Consider the following 18,253-nt stretch of genomic DNA (forward strand, 5'->3'; position numbering starts at 1 on the left):
GTTAACTTTAAATTGTCCTCAAGTAGCGTGAATATTACACATTCGGTATTGCAAGCCGTAACACATAAGGGCAAAGGAAGCTGTTTGGGTACGGAGCAAATCGTGATGCTTGTGAGTTTAGGTTAAGATGCGGTCTTCTAGGCAGCCATATGGAAGTGAATTCTTGCAGTTATAGCTAGCCTGGCATTCAGGTGCTGTGCTTGAAATGAATGGGGAACAAAAGTAATCATAATTTTATCACAGGATGAACCTACTTATATCAGATTGTAAAATGGTAAATGCTTTCTATGTGAATTTTATGACCTTGCTGCTCTGAGTTGCATCACATCTTAAAGGATATGCATTTTTAGCAAAAGAAACTTCTTGATATGATCAAGCTGCCTATATTGCCGATTCTCCTTTGCTCAATCTATGGTAGTCTTAAGTGGTGTCTTAAACCTGCTGTTCCATCTTGCTTAATGTACACAAGAAGCGTACAGTAAGCTACTGCTGTTTATGCAAAGATTTTGGTAGACTTGTTTCCAAACCAGTGAAGTGCCACCCTCAAGTGAGATATGCCAACGTTAGTAAGGCAATAAGGAGCTCTGGGTTTGTTAGTGTGGGCTGTGTGCCAGTTCTGCTGTTGACTATTGACAGGGAATCAGAGGAGGTGGTGGTATCTGCGGAGGAAAGGTGCCTCAGTAATAAGAGGAAGCTTTGTCATTTGTAAGAGTGAAGTCTGCCAATGAGGTAAAATTTGCAACAGGCTCATGACATCAAGAACCAAGCACTAGGGGAAACTTTTCTGTTAATTCTAAAGTCCTTTGTAGTTGTAACCTCAAAATAGATTAATGATTGTGACTCTGGGGTGTTAAATTATTTGTAAAAGTTTGTCTGTTACTAGGTAGGGTAAAGTGCAGTTGCATTATTGGTACCTAGAAAAGCAAAGTAGCAGCTAAAGGCAGGAAATACAGAGTGCTTTAAGAATTGAATACATTTTTCCATGCTAGTGAAGTTTCTATCATCTAATAGAGAACTTGCCAATTTTAGTGTGTTTTTTTCTGACAGGGAAAATGTTAGTAGTTGGTATTTTTTTAGGCAGATGTGACATCTTGAGCTCAGTTCTTTTTGTGTTGTGCTATCATTGTGAACATGGCTGTTAACTAGACTTGAAGAAAAACAATGTTTTGATGATGAAGAAAGCAATAGAGGGATGAGCCGTCTGTTGTGTGCAACTGAGTATGGGGGTGGTAGATACAGAGCATATATTGCATCACTGATGTAGATGCTTGCAGCTATGGTCAGAGGTGCAGAGAGAAGAAACATTACCTGATTTGATTGGCTTAAGAAGGTGGTGAGAATGAATGTGAAGATCAAACAGTGAAGGTACATTAAAAACATGAGCACATTCATCTTTGAGATGAGTTATTGATAGCATATGATTTAGCTATGCGGTAGCAGTCGGTACTTTTTGTAATAGAATGATACAAAGATGTTTTTAGAAACAGGGAAGAGGAAGAGAAAGTTAAAATTACTATAAGGAAATGTCTTTTTCAGGTCATGTGTAGTCAGACTGTAGAATGCATTACCAGAAGCTGCTAAAATTTAACAGGATTCAAGAGAGTTGTACACTTGCATACCTTCATGTCTCCATTTGGATTCCTTGTGAATTGCATTACAATCAATATTCTGTTCACAGAATTGTGATAATAGGAAGTAATATATTTTGTTAAAGTTATAAAAAGTTATATTAAATCTTCATTAAAGTTTGATGCTTATATCAAGTGACAGACTGTAGAAAAACAGAAGTAAAGTCTCTTCTAAAATACAAACTAACTTCCTGTAACTGAATATTTTATTTCAGCATTTTATGCTGTTTATTGTTAAGTGAGTTCAGGAGAAAAATGTTTAGTATTTTTCACTCTGCCCAGGTTTCATTAACACACCTGAAACTTCATCTGACCAGTTATTCAGTAGTGCCTCTTTATCCATTTCTCTGTAGAAGCAGCAGGTTGTAGCACTTCATTTAGTTTTTGGAGAGTCAGGTCATACTCATTTCAATCTTGATGTCACTGAAAGAAAAACTGCAGAATTATATTTTTAGACAGACCTTTTCTATTTTGCTATTGATAGAATAGTCTATGAAACTTTGAAAAATCCCACAGTTGGGTCTCAATAAGTACAGTTCCTTAATACTAAAATATTCAAAGAAGTTGGAATTTTCAGGAAATATGGCTCTTTTTTTGTCTTAAGTTCTAGATATTTGTATTTTTAAAATTATGTTTGAGTAGTTTAAATGTCATGCTAAGCTAGCATGTAAATCACTTCTTTAAATGAAAAAATATGCAAGAAACATAGTTAAGTTGTTGTTTCTGAGGAAGCTGGTAATTTGGGTTGAGACAATTGGTTTTAGACTTACTCTGAAATCTCTGTCCAAATAGCACTCTTCAGAATGCTAAAGCTGAAAATACAAGAATGTCCTTTGCCTCTAGGAAGAGAGTTTTCAATGTTCAATGCTCTAAACCAAGCTGGAATAGCAGCAGAGTTAAAATGTATGTGTTGGTTGTTAGTACGCATGCATAGGAGATCAGCATTTTTATACTCTGTGGGCTTACATGCATATGAACTGTAATTCATTTTTAAGTTAAATAAGTTGGTGTGGTGAAATGCAAGGCTTATAGGGAGCCTTTTTTGTACTATCCTCTCTGTTACCTTTCACATGCTGCATACCCTGTATAGAAGTACTATGTTCTTTTGAAAGTGAATTCCTCTGACAACAATTGCTAAAGATACCGTATTAAGTTGCTTAATGCATGGCTTACTCCACAGACATCCTAATGTGGAAAATAAAGTATCTTACAATCTCAAGTCACCTGAAGTTATTATCTGGTAAAATAGACAGCATTATATCCATGTGTTACATTTTCTTGATATTAATTAAAAAAAAGAAATAAAGTATTAACTAAATAAAGCTTTCTACTTTCAGTGTATTTTTTTTTTTAGCAAAGCCTCTATTATTTTTAATGGAAAACGCCAATATCTGGAAAAGGGCAAGAGCAAAGTGTACTCCAGAGGAGGATTTAGTATTTGCTTCTTAAATTTAAGTGCTCTTAATTCTCTGTCACTCTTGGGCAGGTAAATCACTGGAAATCCAAGCCTTCCATCAGTGTTGATCTATAAAAGTAACTAACAAGGGAGGGTTCTGCTGTATTAGATCTAACAGTTAAAAGTTCCCATCTAAGCTTGTTTTTGTGGAAGGATATTACTCACTTGCAAACCTTTATTATGTAGCTATTTAAACTAGACAAACTCTTATTATTTTGGAACTGGATGATAATGTTTTGCTAAGGGGACACCAATTCTTCATTAACTGCTATTAATCAGCAACATCTGCTTCCTAGCCAGCTTCTGATCTAAAATAATTTGAAGTGTTCTACCATCACATGGAAAAATAAATAAGGACTTTCAAAATGGAAAAAACACTTTGAGAGTCCATATTTCTTCTTCTATATCACAAACACTGCTGCACTTTCCTTGGTGAAGATTTTTGTGCAGCACAGAAGAGGTTTTCAATCGTTCCTTGAATATTCTTTTTTTTTAAAAAAAAAAAGAGGAATAAAACTGCCCAACAGAACAAGAGTTTTCAGGAGTTTGTTCTCAGGGTGTGGACCTTTTGTTGGTGGTGTTTTAATTCAACTTAACGGAGTGTAAGTGTTCAGGCAGGAATTTTCTACCTATAAGCACTTTTTTTTTTTTTAAGCTATACTGGAGCTTAGTGGATTTCACAGTGTGCAGCTGGGCAGAGGTCATCATAACTCTTCGATGCCTCTGTGTTTTGGATGCCTCTGTGTTTTGGAATGGGTCCAGTCTTGTTTAACATCTTCATTAACAATCTGGACAATGGGGTAGAGTGCATCCTCAGCAAATGTGCAGGTGATATAAACTGGAGGAGTGGTCTACTGAGCAGAGGACCATGCAGCCATCCAGAGGGACCTCAACAGGCTGGAGGTGTGGGCTGACAAGGACTTGATGGAGTTCAACAAGGAGTTTCACAAAGTCCTGCACCTGGGGAGGAACAGTCCCAGGCACTAGTACATGCTGGGGGGCAGTTCTGCAGAAAAGGACCTAGGGGTCCTGGTAGACGTGAGTCAGCAACATGAGTTGAACATAAGTTGAACATGAGTCAGGAACGTGCCCTTGCTGTGAAGAAGGCTAATGGAGTTCTTGGCTGCGTTGGGCAAAGTATTGCCAGCAGGTCAAGAGAAGGTGGTCCTTCCCCTCTATTCAGTGTTGGTGTGGCTACACCTTGAGTGCTGTGCCTGGTTGGTTCTTCATTCCTCAGTACACGAGAGGCATGGACATACTGAAAAGAGTCCAAGTGAGGGCAACCTTGGTGGGCCACCAAGATGAAGGGACTGCAGCACCTCTCCTATGTGGAGAGAGCTGGGACTGCTCGCCTGGAAAAGAGGAGGCTCAGGGGGGATCTCATCAATGTCTAGAAATATCTGAAGGGAGGGTGCAAAGGGGATGGAGCCAGGCACTCTATAGTGGCTCCCAGTGCCAGGACAAGGGGCAGTGGGCACAAACTGGAACACAGGAGGCTCCCTCTGAGCATCAGAAAGCGCTTCTCTGCGGTGCGGGTGACAGCACTGGCACAGGTTGCCCAGAGAGGTTGTAGAGTTTCTCTCCTTGGAGGTCTTCACACCTGGGCATCCTGCTCTGGGTGTCCCCGCTTGGGCAGGGGGTTGGACCATATGCCCTCCAGAGGTCCCTTACAACCTCAGCCATTCTGGGATTCTGTGACTTAAAATTTGCAAATAGAGAAAAGTTTTCTACATGTTACACTTGTTGAGAATCACAGATCTGAGTATATACAATACCAAATGCCGATACTAACACTGCAGCTACATTCATAGTCTTAAGTCTAGCTTGCAAAGTATAAAAGAAAAACACACACCTGTCTTGGGAAAACTTCCTTTGACTTGGTGAAAGAAGTTTCATACAGCACACAGCAATATGGACAAGGCTAACTTCTGCAGTGGCCTTTGCTCTGGGATGAATTCTGCAAGACTGCAGAACAGTGCATCCCTTTACCCCCCAGAAAATCAAGTTGATATGGGATTGGAGATTAGTGTGGAAAAAGATGTATGGTCACAGCTTGCTGCAGAGAGTCTTATCTAGGAGGTGTAATATAGTGGTATTTCATATGTGGCACTTTTCCCCAGGTATTAACGCATCAGAAAGATTTGATTAGTATTTTCCAACATTAATGCCATAGATATTAGTATAGATGTTCTTCAAAGATTGAGTCAATGATTTTTTTTTTTTTTACAAAAAATACTTCTTTCATGCACTGTAGTCCAATAATTGTGAATAAAGAGCTCATTCCCAATCTCAAGGTTTCTTAGGTACCTTATGGAAGATAAGAGCAAGCTAGGTATACAGTGGGGTGTAAAATTTGAAAAGAAGCAGATTTATTTGGCAGTAAGAAGCAAAGAGCATGGGGAAATATGGATATGCATGGTAGCAGTTTAGGGCAGTTAGGGAAAGACAGTAAATTAGATATGGTGCTGGAAATGACCTTTTAAAGCTGACTGAAACATCTACAGAACCTGGAGCAGAAGATTTTAGTGCAATGTGTAGACTGTAAACTGGCTGTGGCTGGAATAGTGAAAATACAGTGAAATCTGAACTGGAAGATCCTTACTGATTAATGTGTGGTGTTGCTAGAAAAGAGAAATGGAAGTGAGCTTGGTGGGGAAGCACTGTTGCTATTATGATCAGCTAAAGAAATAGGTTGGCATGAATTGAAAATATTTTTTGAATGAAAATCTCTGGTAGGTGATGTATTATTAGAGCAATACAGCAAAAGTGCAATTTGAAGCTGCCAAGTCCTTTACTAATAACTTAAATCAAAGAATTATGTTTATTTTGATTTTGGTCTTAGAGTAAGCTAAAACACTGTAAGAATTGTAATATGAAGTTACCTTGAATTGAGTGGTCATAAGTTGGGTTTACTTTAAGTAAATGTTCATCTAGGACTCCTTTGCTTTCCTGGAAATAATCAGAAAGTGACTGGAGAAAACCCTGAGAAACATAATCTAACTTCAAAATCAGCTGTGCTTTGAGTGTAGGATTGATGTTGTAGGAGATGATTTCCAAAGGTTTGTTTCAATCTAAATTATTTAGTGTTTTTAAGCTTTGCCCGTTTAGTAAAGCCAGTTGGTCTCAGTGGAACTTCAAATTCAGAGATGCTTATAAGGATGTGAGAATTTATTTTGGGCAAGAAAAGATCTGACCTGCACAGAAGAATGGCTTAGTTAACAGAGCATTGAATTTGTTTGTGTCAGCTGTGCTGCAGTAATTGTTTGCATGTTCTTAGCCCATAGAACATACGGAGGAATTTAGTTCAACTTTTTCCCACTGTGTTGGGTGATTAAACTAAACTGAATTACTTCCTTTGTTGTGTTGAAGAACATGCACGTGTTTTGTTACCATAGGTCAGCTGACATATTCATTGTTGTTCTAATAACTTGATCACATGCCTAAGTCTTTGGGTCTTGTTTACTGGGACTAAGTTAAAATATTTGATGAGGTGCAGTGTGGAAAATTATTACTTAATGTAGAGATTAATAAAATAATTGTAGAGAAGTACTGGTAGGGGTAGTTATTAGAAGTGATCATCAAATAGGAATAATTACACTGGAGTTATCCAGGGTTTGGTTGATTGGTATTTAGTATTTACTTTAGTATGGCATGTCTTAGTGTTTGATGCGAGGGAGGTACTGTCAGTACATGGGTAGCTTTACAGGAAGCTTCTCTGAGGAAGACAGACTGGAAAGAAAGCACTGGGTAGCAAGCACAGCCGAACCTTCATCTGAATTGATGCCATCCATGGCCACAAAAGATGAGTAGGTAGTAAATAGGTGCAAAGATGCATTGCAAGAAAGACAGGTGGAAGAGGGGGTCTGACCAAATAGTCTGAGAAGGAGGTAAGTTGTGCGATGAGGCACTTGTCCCTGAACGAGGATAAAACCTCTTGTAAGTCAAGTGATGAAGTTGGCACAAAAATCTTTAGATATAGGTTAATTACATGGAAGAGCCTGGTCATCTTAAATGTTAAAAGGTTTTCAGTAAGAACTTGAGGAGAAAAAGGAAGCCCATACATTTGGAAAAAACTATGTGAACTTCTGTAACAATGAGTAGTTCTTTCAAAAAGGAAGAAGCAACCAGTTCTAGAATATTTTTGTTGTAATCTTGCAAACTCGATCACTAGCTCTGCATGATGTTGCAGAAGCAAGGGGAACAGGTTTGCTAAAGTAAAAATGGTAATAGAACTGTATTGGCCTTAGAAATCAAATGATTGGGGCTGTTAATTCTATACCATGATAAGGAAATTTAATACAAAAATAACAAAGAAGAAATGAGACTGAGTAGAATCTTGTTAATAGTATCATCACTATCTCTTCGCACTGTTGAATACAGAAAACTCTCAGGTAGCTTTAATCATGTGTTTCTGAGAATAAAAGCATTTTCTTTGACAAACTGGCTGATAATGTTACCACATAATGTGGTGTGAGCACTGTAGTGCTGTTACTAGGACAGGAGGGAATAGCCTCAAGTTGCACCAGGGGAGGTTCAGGTTGGAAATGAGGAGACATTTCTTCTCAGAAAGAGCAGTCAGGCATTGGGACGGGTTGCGCAGGGAGGTGGTGGAGTCACCGTCCCTGGGGGTGTTCAAGGAAAGGGTGGACGTGGTGCTTAGGGACAGGGCTTAGCGGGTGACATTGGCGGTAGGGGGGTGGTTGGACCAGATGATCTTGGAGGTCTTTTCCAACCTTAATGATTCTTTGGTTCTGTGATACTATTTTGTGTTAGCAATTTGAGCATGGTTTCATGAAACTCGAAGAGCCAATTTTTGCTGCCTTGGCAGGTCCCTCTCCTTTCTCCCCCTCCAAGTTTTTTTTCCATACATATGCCTCATGTCAGTTCTGGCAGTCAGACTGTTCTGTGAGCTCCAATGTTTCTAACTGTTCTACCATGTCAGAAAATGGGCCAAGGGAAAAAAAAATCTTGTACTTTTCTGCTAGAGTAATGAAAAGCAGAACTAGCCCAAGGAATGAAATATGGCATGGCCAGATTTGGTATATGGGAGGAGGGAAGAGTGAGAATGAGGATGGGGTGGAGCAAGACTGACCCTTTGTTGACAGTATTGGACTGTTGATAGGTTCAGGTGAAGTCCAAGTGAAAGTATAAGGCTGCCTGTTTTCCCAGCATAATACATTCTGAGTAGATACATATGATACTGTGAATTACCTCAGAACTTGTGAATATTTTACACTTTTGTGCTGCTAGGTACATAAATATCACAGCCTAATTTTATAGATTATCATTCACTTTTACCATCTTAAAATAGTCTTCATGAGTTTTCTGACACAGTTGATTTCTGACCCTATGCTAAGAAAACAAAGGCACTACCTATATAGATCAGGTAGGAGGAATTGTTTCAAGCAGTGGTATGAGCTACATCAAAGTATTTTAGCTTTTATCCTTCCACTGTTAACATTAAGAAGCTGAAAATGAAATATAATTGTGAGTACAACTCACAACTGCGTTCAGTTTGGATGTACTGTAATTGGTCTTTTAACAAATGAAATGCCGGGGACTGTGGTGGGAAGAAGGTAGAGTCCAGACATGGAAGTCCAGTAGTAATAAAATTTTCTCTTGAGTGTTTCTGCCACAAAAATGGCTTTTTAATATGTTAAAGTCAATGTGTTCTGCTCTAATTAAATGACGGTTTCATTTTATTTTTAATTACTAAACACAAGGGAGTTATGGAAATGTTTTTAGCAAAAATTTCTACAGCACAAACGTGCTTTGTTTCTGATAGTTGTGTCAGGGAGAATATTGTTCTCTTGGAAAAACTGTCATGACTTCTTGTTCCTTTTGGTTTTGAATATAAGCATTCTTCAATTCCACTTTGCCACTGAGTGTTTTTCTTTCAAGTGACATATCGTTTCTATTTTCTTTAAAATAGTGGATATTATCTCCTCGATAGACATGAAATTGGGTTTGAATTATCTTCTAGTAGTTCTATGGAGATGTAAAACCCTATATAGATTCTTAAGTATTATTGAACAGTGCTAGAAATGCACAAAAAATCAGAATAATCACTGAATCCCCATTTCATATCATTGTTCCAGATAATGGTATTTTGCCCAGTTTGTTTCATTTGTTTAAAAAGCATAACCACTATTGTAAGCTTTTAATCGTAATGGGTACAGAAGTAAGACAGTAACATCAGTTTCTGTTCAATAATTAAACCCATTATTTATTTTCTGTTTCCACAGTTAGTAATTACTCATTCTTAGTAAATAGCCGCATATTAATGTCCTACCTGCAAATATTAGAAAGGCACATTAGTCACAGCATGTTCCTGGAAGATTGCCAGAGCTCTGGTGGCAGTCGTCTTGCTTGATTTGGCTGTCTTTTGATGATGCTTCATGTGGTGAGGCAGTGTACTTCTGTGCAAGTGTGGCCAGTATCTTATAATTCTAAACTTTAGTGGGAAAAGCCTGATATTAGAGATATGTTTTGAAGTGTGTCTGCCTTAACTTTAAGAGTTCTGAGTTAATTTTCATGGAAGTCTTTAAAAGCTCATAGCTTTAATATGGTTTACTGAAAAACATCATGCAAGTGCAGGTCAGTAATGAGCTGTCATAGAAAAGTAGTATTTTTCTTAATTTGACATGTGGTTTTATTGAAGAACTAATGAAGCACTTACAAACTTGTCAGATATGAAAAGATAATGGTTTGAAACATTGAATGAAAGACTTCTGTTCCACTGCTTCAGAAAAAAAATAACCACAAAACCAACCCACAAACCCTCTCTAAGAAGAAAGTCATCAGCCACTTGATATTTCTATATCCACAGACGCTTCAAAAAAATATAGTTTTGTTTTTTAAGAGAGTGAAGAAGAGGTAATATAGCCATTGAAGTGTGTACATAGGTAGATAGACATTCCTGGTTTGTTTATAGAACAGATAAGTATTGATCAAATCCAGGATTTTGAAATGTTTACGTGTGAGCTTAATACGTTGAATTAATCTAATTATTTACTTACTGTCTTTTTCCCATATAGCCAGCAGCCTGCTTCGGGTGTAGCCTATTCCCATCCAACTACAGTTGCTAGCTACACTGTCCACCAGGCCCCAGTCGCTGCGCACACGGTTACTGCAGCCTATGCCCCAGCAGCAGCTACGGTTGCAGTAGCCAGGCCTGCTCCAGTAGCTGTCGCAGCTGCTGCAACAGCTGCTGCATATGGAGGCTACCCGACGGCACACACAGCTACAGATTATGGTTACACACAGAGGCAACAAGAAGCTCCACCACCACCACCTCCTGTCACTACACAGAATTACCAGGTATGTTAAAAAAAACGCTCTGTTTAATGGTTTTTAAATTACATGTTAAAAAGGAGAGGCCTGTTTGGATAAGAGAATGTGATGGTGTTTGTATTTTTTTTTCCCTTCTGTGAATCACAGCATGAGTACAACACAAATTACTCAGCAGCTGAAACTGATTGTGTAAAGTGACTGCAGTCTCGTGGCCCACATGGAGAATTGTCAGCAGTACTACTGCAGGATCTAAGACATTCACACAATAGTGAACTGACATTTACCTCCAAGTGATTTTGTGAACAGCTGCTGAGAAAAGTAGTGCTGTCTTGGCTAGCCTAAATGTTCAAGTAGCATGTGTTAAATCAGGTCATGGAACTGACTTAGCTGACAGAAATGTTTCAATCAAAATTTTCAGTGGGAGGTAGAAATTGTTCTCTCATCAGATTCGTGGGTGCCACAGGAGTTGCAGCACCAAACATAAGAGGATAGAAGATTGCCGTAGGAGAGGAGCCACCCTTTTTGGCGGCCCTCTGCACTAGCAAGGTCACTGCCTAACCTTGTGTGACTACAGACAGCCACAAAAGGGAACTGTTTCTCCATTTTCATCTTTCCGTCTTCTGTTGACACTTTTCTTGTGTTGAGTCCAGCAGTTGTCAGCATTTGGGTGGGTCAGTTCAGGAAAAGGATCCCGTAGAAAACTAACCAATGAAAAATGGAGGATCTTTCCATGGGATTAACAAGCCAAGTTAAATTTGTTTGCCTCTGCACAGTTGTGATGTCAGTGCAAGAGGTAAAGGTGCGATGACACAAGGCTGTGAGGAGAGGTTTGTTGGTTCCTCAAACAATTTCCCATTCTTGCACTGGCTTAAATGCAGTACGACAGCATCCTGTTACTGAATCATATTCCTTCTCAGTTCATGAATAAATAAACCTGCAGTATAAACCAGAGTGCTTCATCAGCTTTGCAGCTGGAAGATTTCAGTCTGTAGAGGTCATCTTGGGACTTTCTAACATACGTGTTTACTCCTATCCAGTTTTTAGAAGAGAGTTAGAAGTTGCGATTTCTCCTGTCTGTCTAGATTCACATAATACAGGTATATATGCACTTCAGTAATTCTAGCTTATTGGTTTCAGTCAGACAGTTTAGATGCAGAAAGAGTAGGGGTTTTGCATGGCCAGGTAGTTTTCCAGTGGAAATGTGAGCTTTATTTGTATTTTTAACAGCTTTTTTTTCTACCTTAGCATTCATTAGTCTAAGTCTTCAGTGGATATCTCTAGGCTGGTGTGTTTATGCACGAGAATTATATAAATTTTGTGACATGGCTCATATTTAAAATTTGCATTTACCAGTGAGGCAGAGGATGTTGAAATAGTATGTCCCATGTAATATCTCTCCTATATATTAGTTATACAATTATCAAGGCATTATATAGATTCTAACTAGTGGTTTTGTTTGTTTAAAAGGATGGTACTGTTGCTCTGTGTAATCAGTTCTTTTATGCAGTTTTCAGAATTTGTTACATATGGTAATGCATTGTATGTAGCCTAGGAGTCCTTCCAGTTGGGTGTATACTCACAAGGTCGTTAAGGTAGTCAGTTACAAGATGTATTCAGACAGATAAGAGAGTCCCCTAAATTAAAGAGAAAAATAATTCCACTTTATGGAGGTTGGATGGAAAAAAGTATTGTTATATTTCTTGGAAATGAAAAGAAATTTCATATGTCAGTAGACTAATGTAGCTCATGCCTTGCTACCCAGTAGTTGGTCAGTTAGTAACACTTCACCATAAATATGTTAAGGATGAGAAAATACACATACATGCATATAGTAGTTTCCAGGATCACCTCTTCTAAGCTTGCTTACCATCTTCTGAGTTTTGGCTGTGTTGAATTGGCTACTTGGCTTGCCCTTCTAGACTAGTTTATGGTTCCTTCATGGAACAGTTGATATGTGAAAAAAAGAAGGCTTTAAAAGTGTCACTTCCATACTCTAAAAAATACAACCAAGAAAAATATTCTTATTTATGGGATTTTTAAGGCAAATATAGGGTGATGTTTTTAACCTTGTGACTGTTTTTGTGGTTTATGGAAATTCACATTTTGTGGAGATCAGTGTTGTTTTTTCCTTCATATATTTTAGGAATTTGATATAGTCCTTATGAAACAAACTACAGAAAAGTAGTTGCTTTTCAGTTACAAAAATAGTGTGGAAGGGAACGTGATTTAAAAGTATGAGGTTAATTTCTATATTAAGTCTGAAATTATCAGAATTGTCTTCTGTATGGAAGTATTTGTAAACAAATTTAATTTCTTTAATGCATATATCTACATATATTGTCTCCATAAATAATTTTTTAAAAATAATCTCCTTGAGTATAGACTAGCAGGAAATATGTTGTTTTTATTTTTGACTCTGCTAATGATCTTTATTACTCCAGATACCTATTTTAAGGAGAAAATCACTGTTTTTTCTTTTTCTTTTTTTTTTTTTAATTTTTAGGATTCCTACTCATATGTTCGATCTACTGCCCCAGCTGTAGCTTATGACAGCAAACAATACTATCAACAGCCAACAGCAACTGCTGCAGCTGTGGCTGCTGCTGCCCAGCCTCAACCTTCAGTAGCTGAATCATACTACCAGACAGGTGGGTTGCTTGCTTCCAGCTCCTGTCATTATACAGTGTGGGTAATATATTAATGCCTTAAAAATATGTCTTTGAACATACCACATTACCCAGATTTTTTTGGTTAGTTCTCTCACGTAATCCTTGTCAATATGTAGAAGAGTATGCTGCATCTAGAACTTAAATGTTATTGGGACGTTGCTGTAAGCAACTATCTTTGAGTTTTGGGTTGTTATTAAATGCACACAAAACATACTTCTAGGCAAACGCTTTACTAATTTGTCGAGAAAGTTTGCTGAACTAGGTACAAATAGTCAATGGTGGGTTCGTATGATAATTTGGTTAGACTTCATTTGTAATTCTGTGGTTACTTAATGATGTATGTGGTTCTTTAATTATTGGTATCATGACTGCTACTAAGCGTAATTTTTTTTTACATTGATGAGAAGTAATGTGAAGGATTAGATGTTCTTTGAGTATATTCCAGTAAAACCACTGAATGAGAAGGTTATTTGAGAACATGGCAGCATAGTTTAAAAAAATAAATAAATCTGAAGCTTACTAATGTGACCTAAGACATAATTACACAGTTGTGTGTTACACAACTGCACAATGCGTAACCATGATTGTTACAAATAGTAATAATATAGTAATAAAGGAACCAACCAAAAAAAACACCTCCCCTTGTTATATTTAATTCCCAGAATGTTATTAGGTATTAAGCATTACTTAATACGGTTTACATTGCGTTCAACTAAAGCCTATCTAAGTTTGTATACTTCTGTTTTCTATCTTTAGCTCCAAAAGCAGGATATAGCCAAGGGGCTACTCAATATACTCAAGCTCAACAAACGCGACAAGTGACAGCTATAAAACCTGCAACCCCAAGTCCAGCAACAACTACGTTTTCTATATATCCAGTATCCTCTACTGTGCAGCCAGTAGCAGCTGCAGCTACTGTTGTTCCATCCTATACTCAAAGTGCAACGTACAGTACAACAGCGGTTACTTACTCGGGTAAGAGTTTTGCATATTATGCTGCTGGGATCTTTGCAATTGTTACAGGAGATTACAGGATTTAAATACAACATTTGTGTTCGATTACATCATAGTCTACTCAGAACTATCAGACAGTTATATCAAAATGTTTTGCCAGTATAATGATTTATCTTTAAAAGAATTTTGATGATTAAATATGCCTATTTTGTTACATGTGAAAATATAGAAAGTATTAGCAATGGTATGTGCACAGTGTTTTGTGACTTATAAGTTTTGGAGAGAAAAGATGGGGGAGTAGAAAAAAATGCAGAGACACATCCACACAAATAAAACCCAGGGAAATTGGAAGAGAGCATGATGCTATCAAACAACAGATAGGAGCAATGCAATATAAATCTTGTAATTTGGGGTTGTATTGGTCCAAAATGGGAGGAGAATGGGTGCTAAAAAAATAACAAAACCACTTTCCTTTAAACATTAGAAATCCAAATCCTAGTTAAAGGTGAAAAGAAACTTAAGGTTTATGGCTAGATAGTGATCAGCTGGCGTGTTATAGCTACCTTGAAATTTTTTGTTTTGTTTTCTGTTTAAAAAAGGATTTTAAAGAGACTTCCTTTAAAGAGAACCTGATCAGAGGATTAAAATAGTTGAACCAGTAGATGTAGAAAGTTCATGGGAAAACTAGCTCAAAAGTATGAAAGCCCAGTTTCCTTGATTTATTCAGCTTTTATACTAGAAATCAAGCAATGCATATCTAGGGTGTGTTGCAGAGGTTTTAGCAGACAAGCATATTTGCACTAAAACAATTTAAATCACTGAAGCAGAATGTAATAGCACTAGCAATTCTATCTTTTCTGTTTGTTTTTTTTCCCTTCCTTAACATAATTTTTGTCCTCCTTTCAATTTTGGATCTTGAACAATAAATCTGGTTCCAAAAGACTATTTATTCCAACTGGCCTTTGAGAAATATTTTATTCTTGTTGTGTCATACTCAGTCTTGCCAGATGTACCAGGAATTTTCACATATTCTTTAGGGATGCTTTGATATATCCAGCAACATAACTGTGTGTCTGCAAGGATGTCAAAAAAAAATAAAATATTCCCTATACAAGTGGTATGCTGTATATTTGTGTACTGTGAAACATCAAGAAAAACTTGGAATGTGTAACATGATATCAATAAATTGTTTATATCCCCACACACACTGTTATGCAGCATGCTTGTAACTACTGTGTTATATAATTGATACATGATGTACTGTACAGTGATGTAATATTTATTTTATTTTGATATTTGAGGTACCTCTTATTCTGGCTATGAAGCTGCTGTGTATTCAGCTGCATCGTCCTATTACCAGCAGCAGCAGCAGCAACAGAAACAGGCGGCGGCAGCAGCTGCTGCTGCTGCTGCAACAGCTGCTTGGACAGGGACCACCTTTACTAAAAAGGCACCATTCCAAAATAAGCAACTGAAACCAAAACAACCTCCCAAACCACCCCAGATCCACTACTGTGACGTTTGTAAGATCAGCTGTGCTGGACCACAGGTACCTGTATTATGTAATATTCTGCTATACGTTTTTGTTGTAATTTCTTCAGCTAAAAAAATGACACCTTTTAGAATACTTGGTCTTTAAAATTTAACAACTCTGCAATTTTATTAAAGGAATAATTAAATGAAAGTGCGTGTTATTACAGAGTTACTATGAGAAGAAAAAAGATGCATCCTGTTAGATTGTACAGAGAAACATCAACAATACTTTGAACTCCAGAAGTATTATAAACTATGGTTTTGATTTGCATTTTTAGCATAGCAAAATTCTTAGAAAATACGTTTTTCAAAATTACTCAATTATATAAATTTTGTCAATGTTAAGCCTGAAAATTTGTTCTTAATTGTATTCCATCATTCCAGTTTAGTTTCACAGTGGGTAAAAGTGTGTAAAAAGTACAGACCAATTCACATAAGATCTGCGTGTGCTTGGCTCAACAGTTCTTTAAGTAAATCTATCATTATTTCCCACCCTGTATCTCTTTAGGTCGCCAGTGCTGTTATAGGAGCAAATCTCAACTTCTGCATTTCATTTTCACCACAGCTTTATGTGCTACCTTCTTCTGAATCAAATTGTTTTGCTCTCAGGATACACTTAATTAGTGTAGTCGTGCAGGTTGAGGCAGATTCAAAATTGAGAATAATTCAGTGCAATGCAGGAAACTGCAACTGAGATACAGTTTTGTGATCATCTCAAGTTTTCAGTCATAGTACCTTTTGAATTGTACTTGATTGAGGAATTGAGCAGGTAGGGGAGGAAAACCCAGATTGTATTACTTCTAACAGTGGAATTCTGGTGGAGGAGAAGAAAATTTCTTGGCCTTACAAGTGGCCTGCTTATTCTTTAGAGCATGTCATATAAAATAAATATTCAGAGTAGGAAGTATTTCTTACACAAAGCATGTATTTTATGTTATGCTCTATGTGTATTCAGTTGAAAGATGAACAAGCAGTACAAAGGTGGTTTACTGTGTATTATTTGTTTAAACAGACTTACAAAGAACACTTAGAAGGCCAGAAACACAAAAAGAAAGAAGCGGCATTAAAAGCTTCCCAGAACACCAATAACAGCAGCACTTCTGCTCGTGGAACTCAGAATCAGTTGCGCTGTGAGCTTTGCGATGTGTCTTGTACAGGAGCAGATGCGTACGCTGCCCACATCCGTGGAGCCAAACACCAGAAAGTAAGAGCTTTCTTTGTTCTTATTACGCAAGTCAGCTATATATTTTTCCCCTCATCTTAGAGAGGAGAGAATGAGCAGAAAATATAATTTGAATAGTTTTGTTTAAAAATGTTTAGTTCTGCTTTTTATTTGAATGTAACTTTAAGCTCAGCATTAGAAGGGCATTTTTTGGAAAAAGGGGGAAAAATACTGCCACTGCATCGATGACAAGGGGGATGTATTAGGGAAAGGATGGATATCGTAATCATATTCATGGCATGAAGATGTAGAATAAGATAGGGAAAAGAGTCAGTAAGGACATGTAGCATGCTTGTCTTTGTTAACTCTTTCCAAGACTTTTCTCCGTAGTCAGCTTATTTGTTTGGTGCTGTGAAGTTCACAGTGCGCTTTGAAACGCTGCAAGCTGAATCAGTGCCAAGGGACAGGACAGTTATGCATCACACCTTGGCATTTCTTGCAAACAAAATTCCTATATGGGAGCACAGAACAGTGCCCCATAGTAGTAGACTTCATAATGAGTGTGTTTGGAATACTCACAGTAAGCATGCTTTCCCTGCTATCTGGGTGCAGTTATGTAGGCGTTCTGGAATGAAGACTACAGGCTTCACTGTGACCCCTGTGACCTGTGTTTTGAATTTGGTCATACAATAGTAAATGGAATAGCACTGTAGTGTGTGTTTATATATTACAGATTTTCTTCATGATTTGGGCAAGTTTGATGTCAGTAACAAATACAGTATTAAATTCAGCTTTTACAGCTCTTACCTTTCTATCTCAGAGCACTGTACAAAGTGGCATCAGTAACAACATTCCTATTAAAATAAATAAACCTCACCATGCATTTAAAAGTTTCCTCAATATGAGTTTTGTTAGTGCAAGAACAAATATAATTTAGACTAGTATTTTTTCTTTCATAAATACGTTGAGCCATTAATTTTTTTGTGGTATGCCCAGTAATTGGATAGGTATATGGAGTGTGGTATATGTTACCCTCATACATGTGGATGTAGCTTTCTTTTCCGTGTAGATAGTCACTATCTACTGCTAATTTAGGTTGTCATCTGTGTAAAACTGAAATCTCAAATGAATATATTACTTTGACACACTATGAAGAATCCTGTACATTCTACTGCAAAAGTCATTTTGAAGAGTTGCTTAAACTTGTAGTCTGTATTCCAGTGGAGAAAATATGATTTACTTTAAAAAGAAAAAAAAAAGGAACAAAAAACTAAGAAGTGTACATGTACTGTTGTATGCGTATTATTATTGTCTACACATGTTTGCATTAACGGTGTGTCTAGCAGATTTTTTTTACTGCTACGTTCAAATCTTTTCTAATCTTTAGCTTTCATTTCGTGTGTTTGGTTTTTATGGACTGCTTGCATTTCGTTTTCAGGTGATGGTCAGCTATTCCCAAAAAGAAGTAATATTCTATCCTTAAACACTAAGATAGAATTTAAGACAAAGCATGTGACTCTTTGATTTCTATGAATTTTAAAGAGCTCTAAAATACCTC

The 18,253-nt window shown here is 37.3% G+C and overlaps 1 protein-coding gene across 3 annotated transcripts in view; it reads left to right on the forward strand.

The window, feature by feature from the left end:
- Positions 1 to 18,253, forward strand: part of ZFR (zinc finger RNA binding protein) — a 43,810-nt gene that overhangs the window by 4,491 nt on the left and 21,066 nt on the right. For all 3 annotated transcript variants that reach the window (XR_014576534.1, XM_083816716.1, XM_083816717.1), the window contains exons 3-7: positions 10,122 to 10,404; positions 12,881 to 13,025; positions 13,803 to 14,021; positions 15,302 to 15,549; positions 16,546 to 16,737. Coding sequence is in view for 2 of the 3 variants with exons in the window: in XM_083816716.1 (XP_083672842.1) it covers positions 10,122 to 10,404; positions 12,881 to 13,025; positions 13,803 to 14,021; positions 15,302 to 15,549; positions 16,546 to 16,737 (1,087 nt within the window). In the remaining variant the exon portion in view is untranslated. The remainder of the gene's footprint in view (positions 1 to 10,121; positions 10,405 to 12,880; positions 13,026 to 13,802; positions 14,022 to 15,301; positions 15,550 to 16,545; positions 16,738 to 18,253) is intronic.

The sequence above is a fragment of the Anser anser genome (genome assembly GCF_964211835.1).
Source record: "Anser anser genome assembly, chromosome: Z".
Lineage (NCBI taxonomy): Eukaryota > Metazoa > Chordata > Aves > Anseriformes > Anatidae > Anser > Anser anser.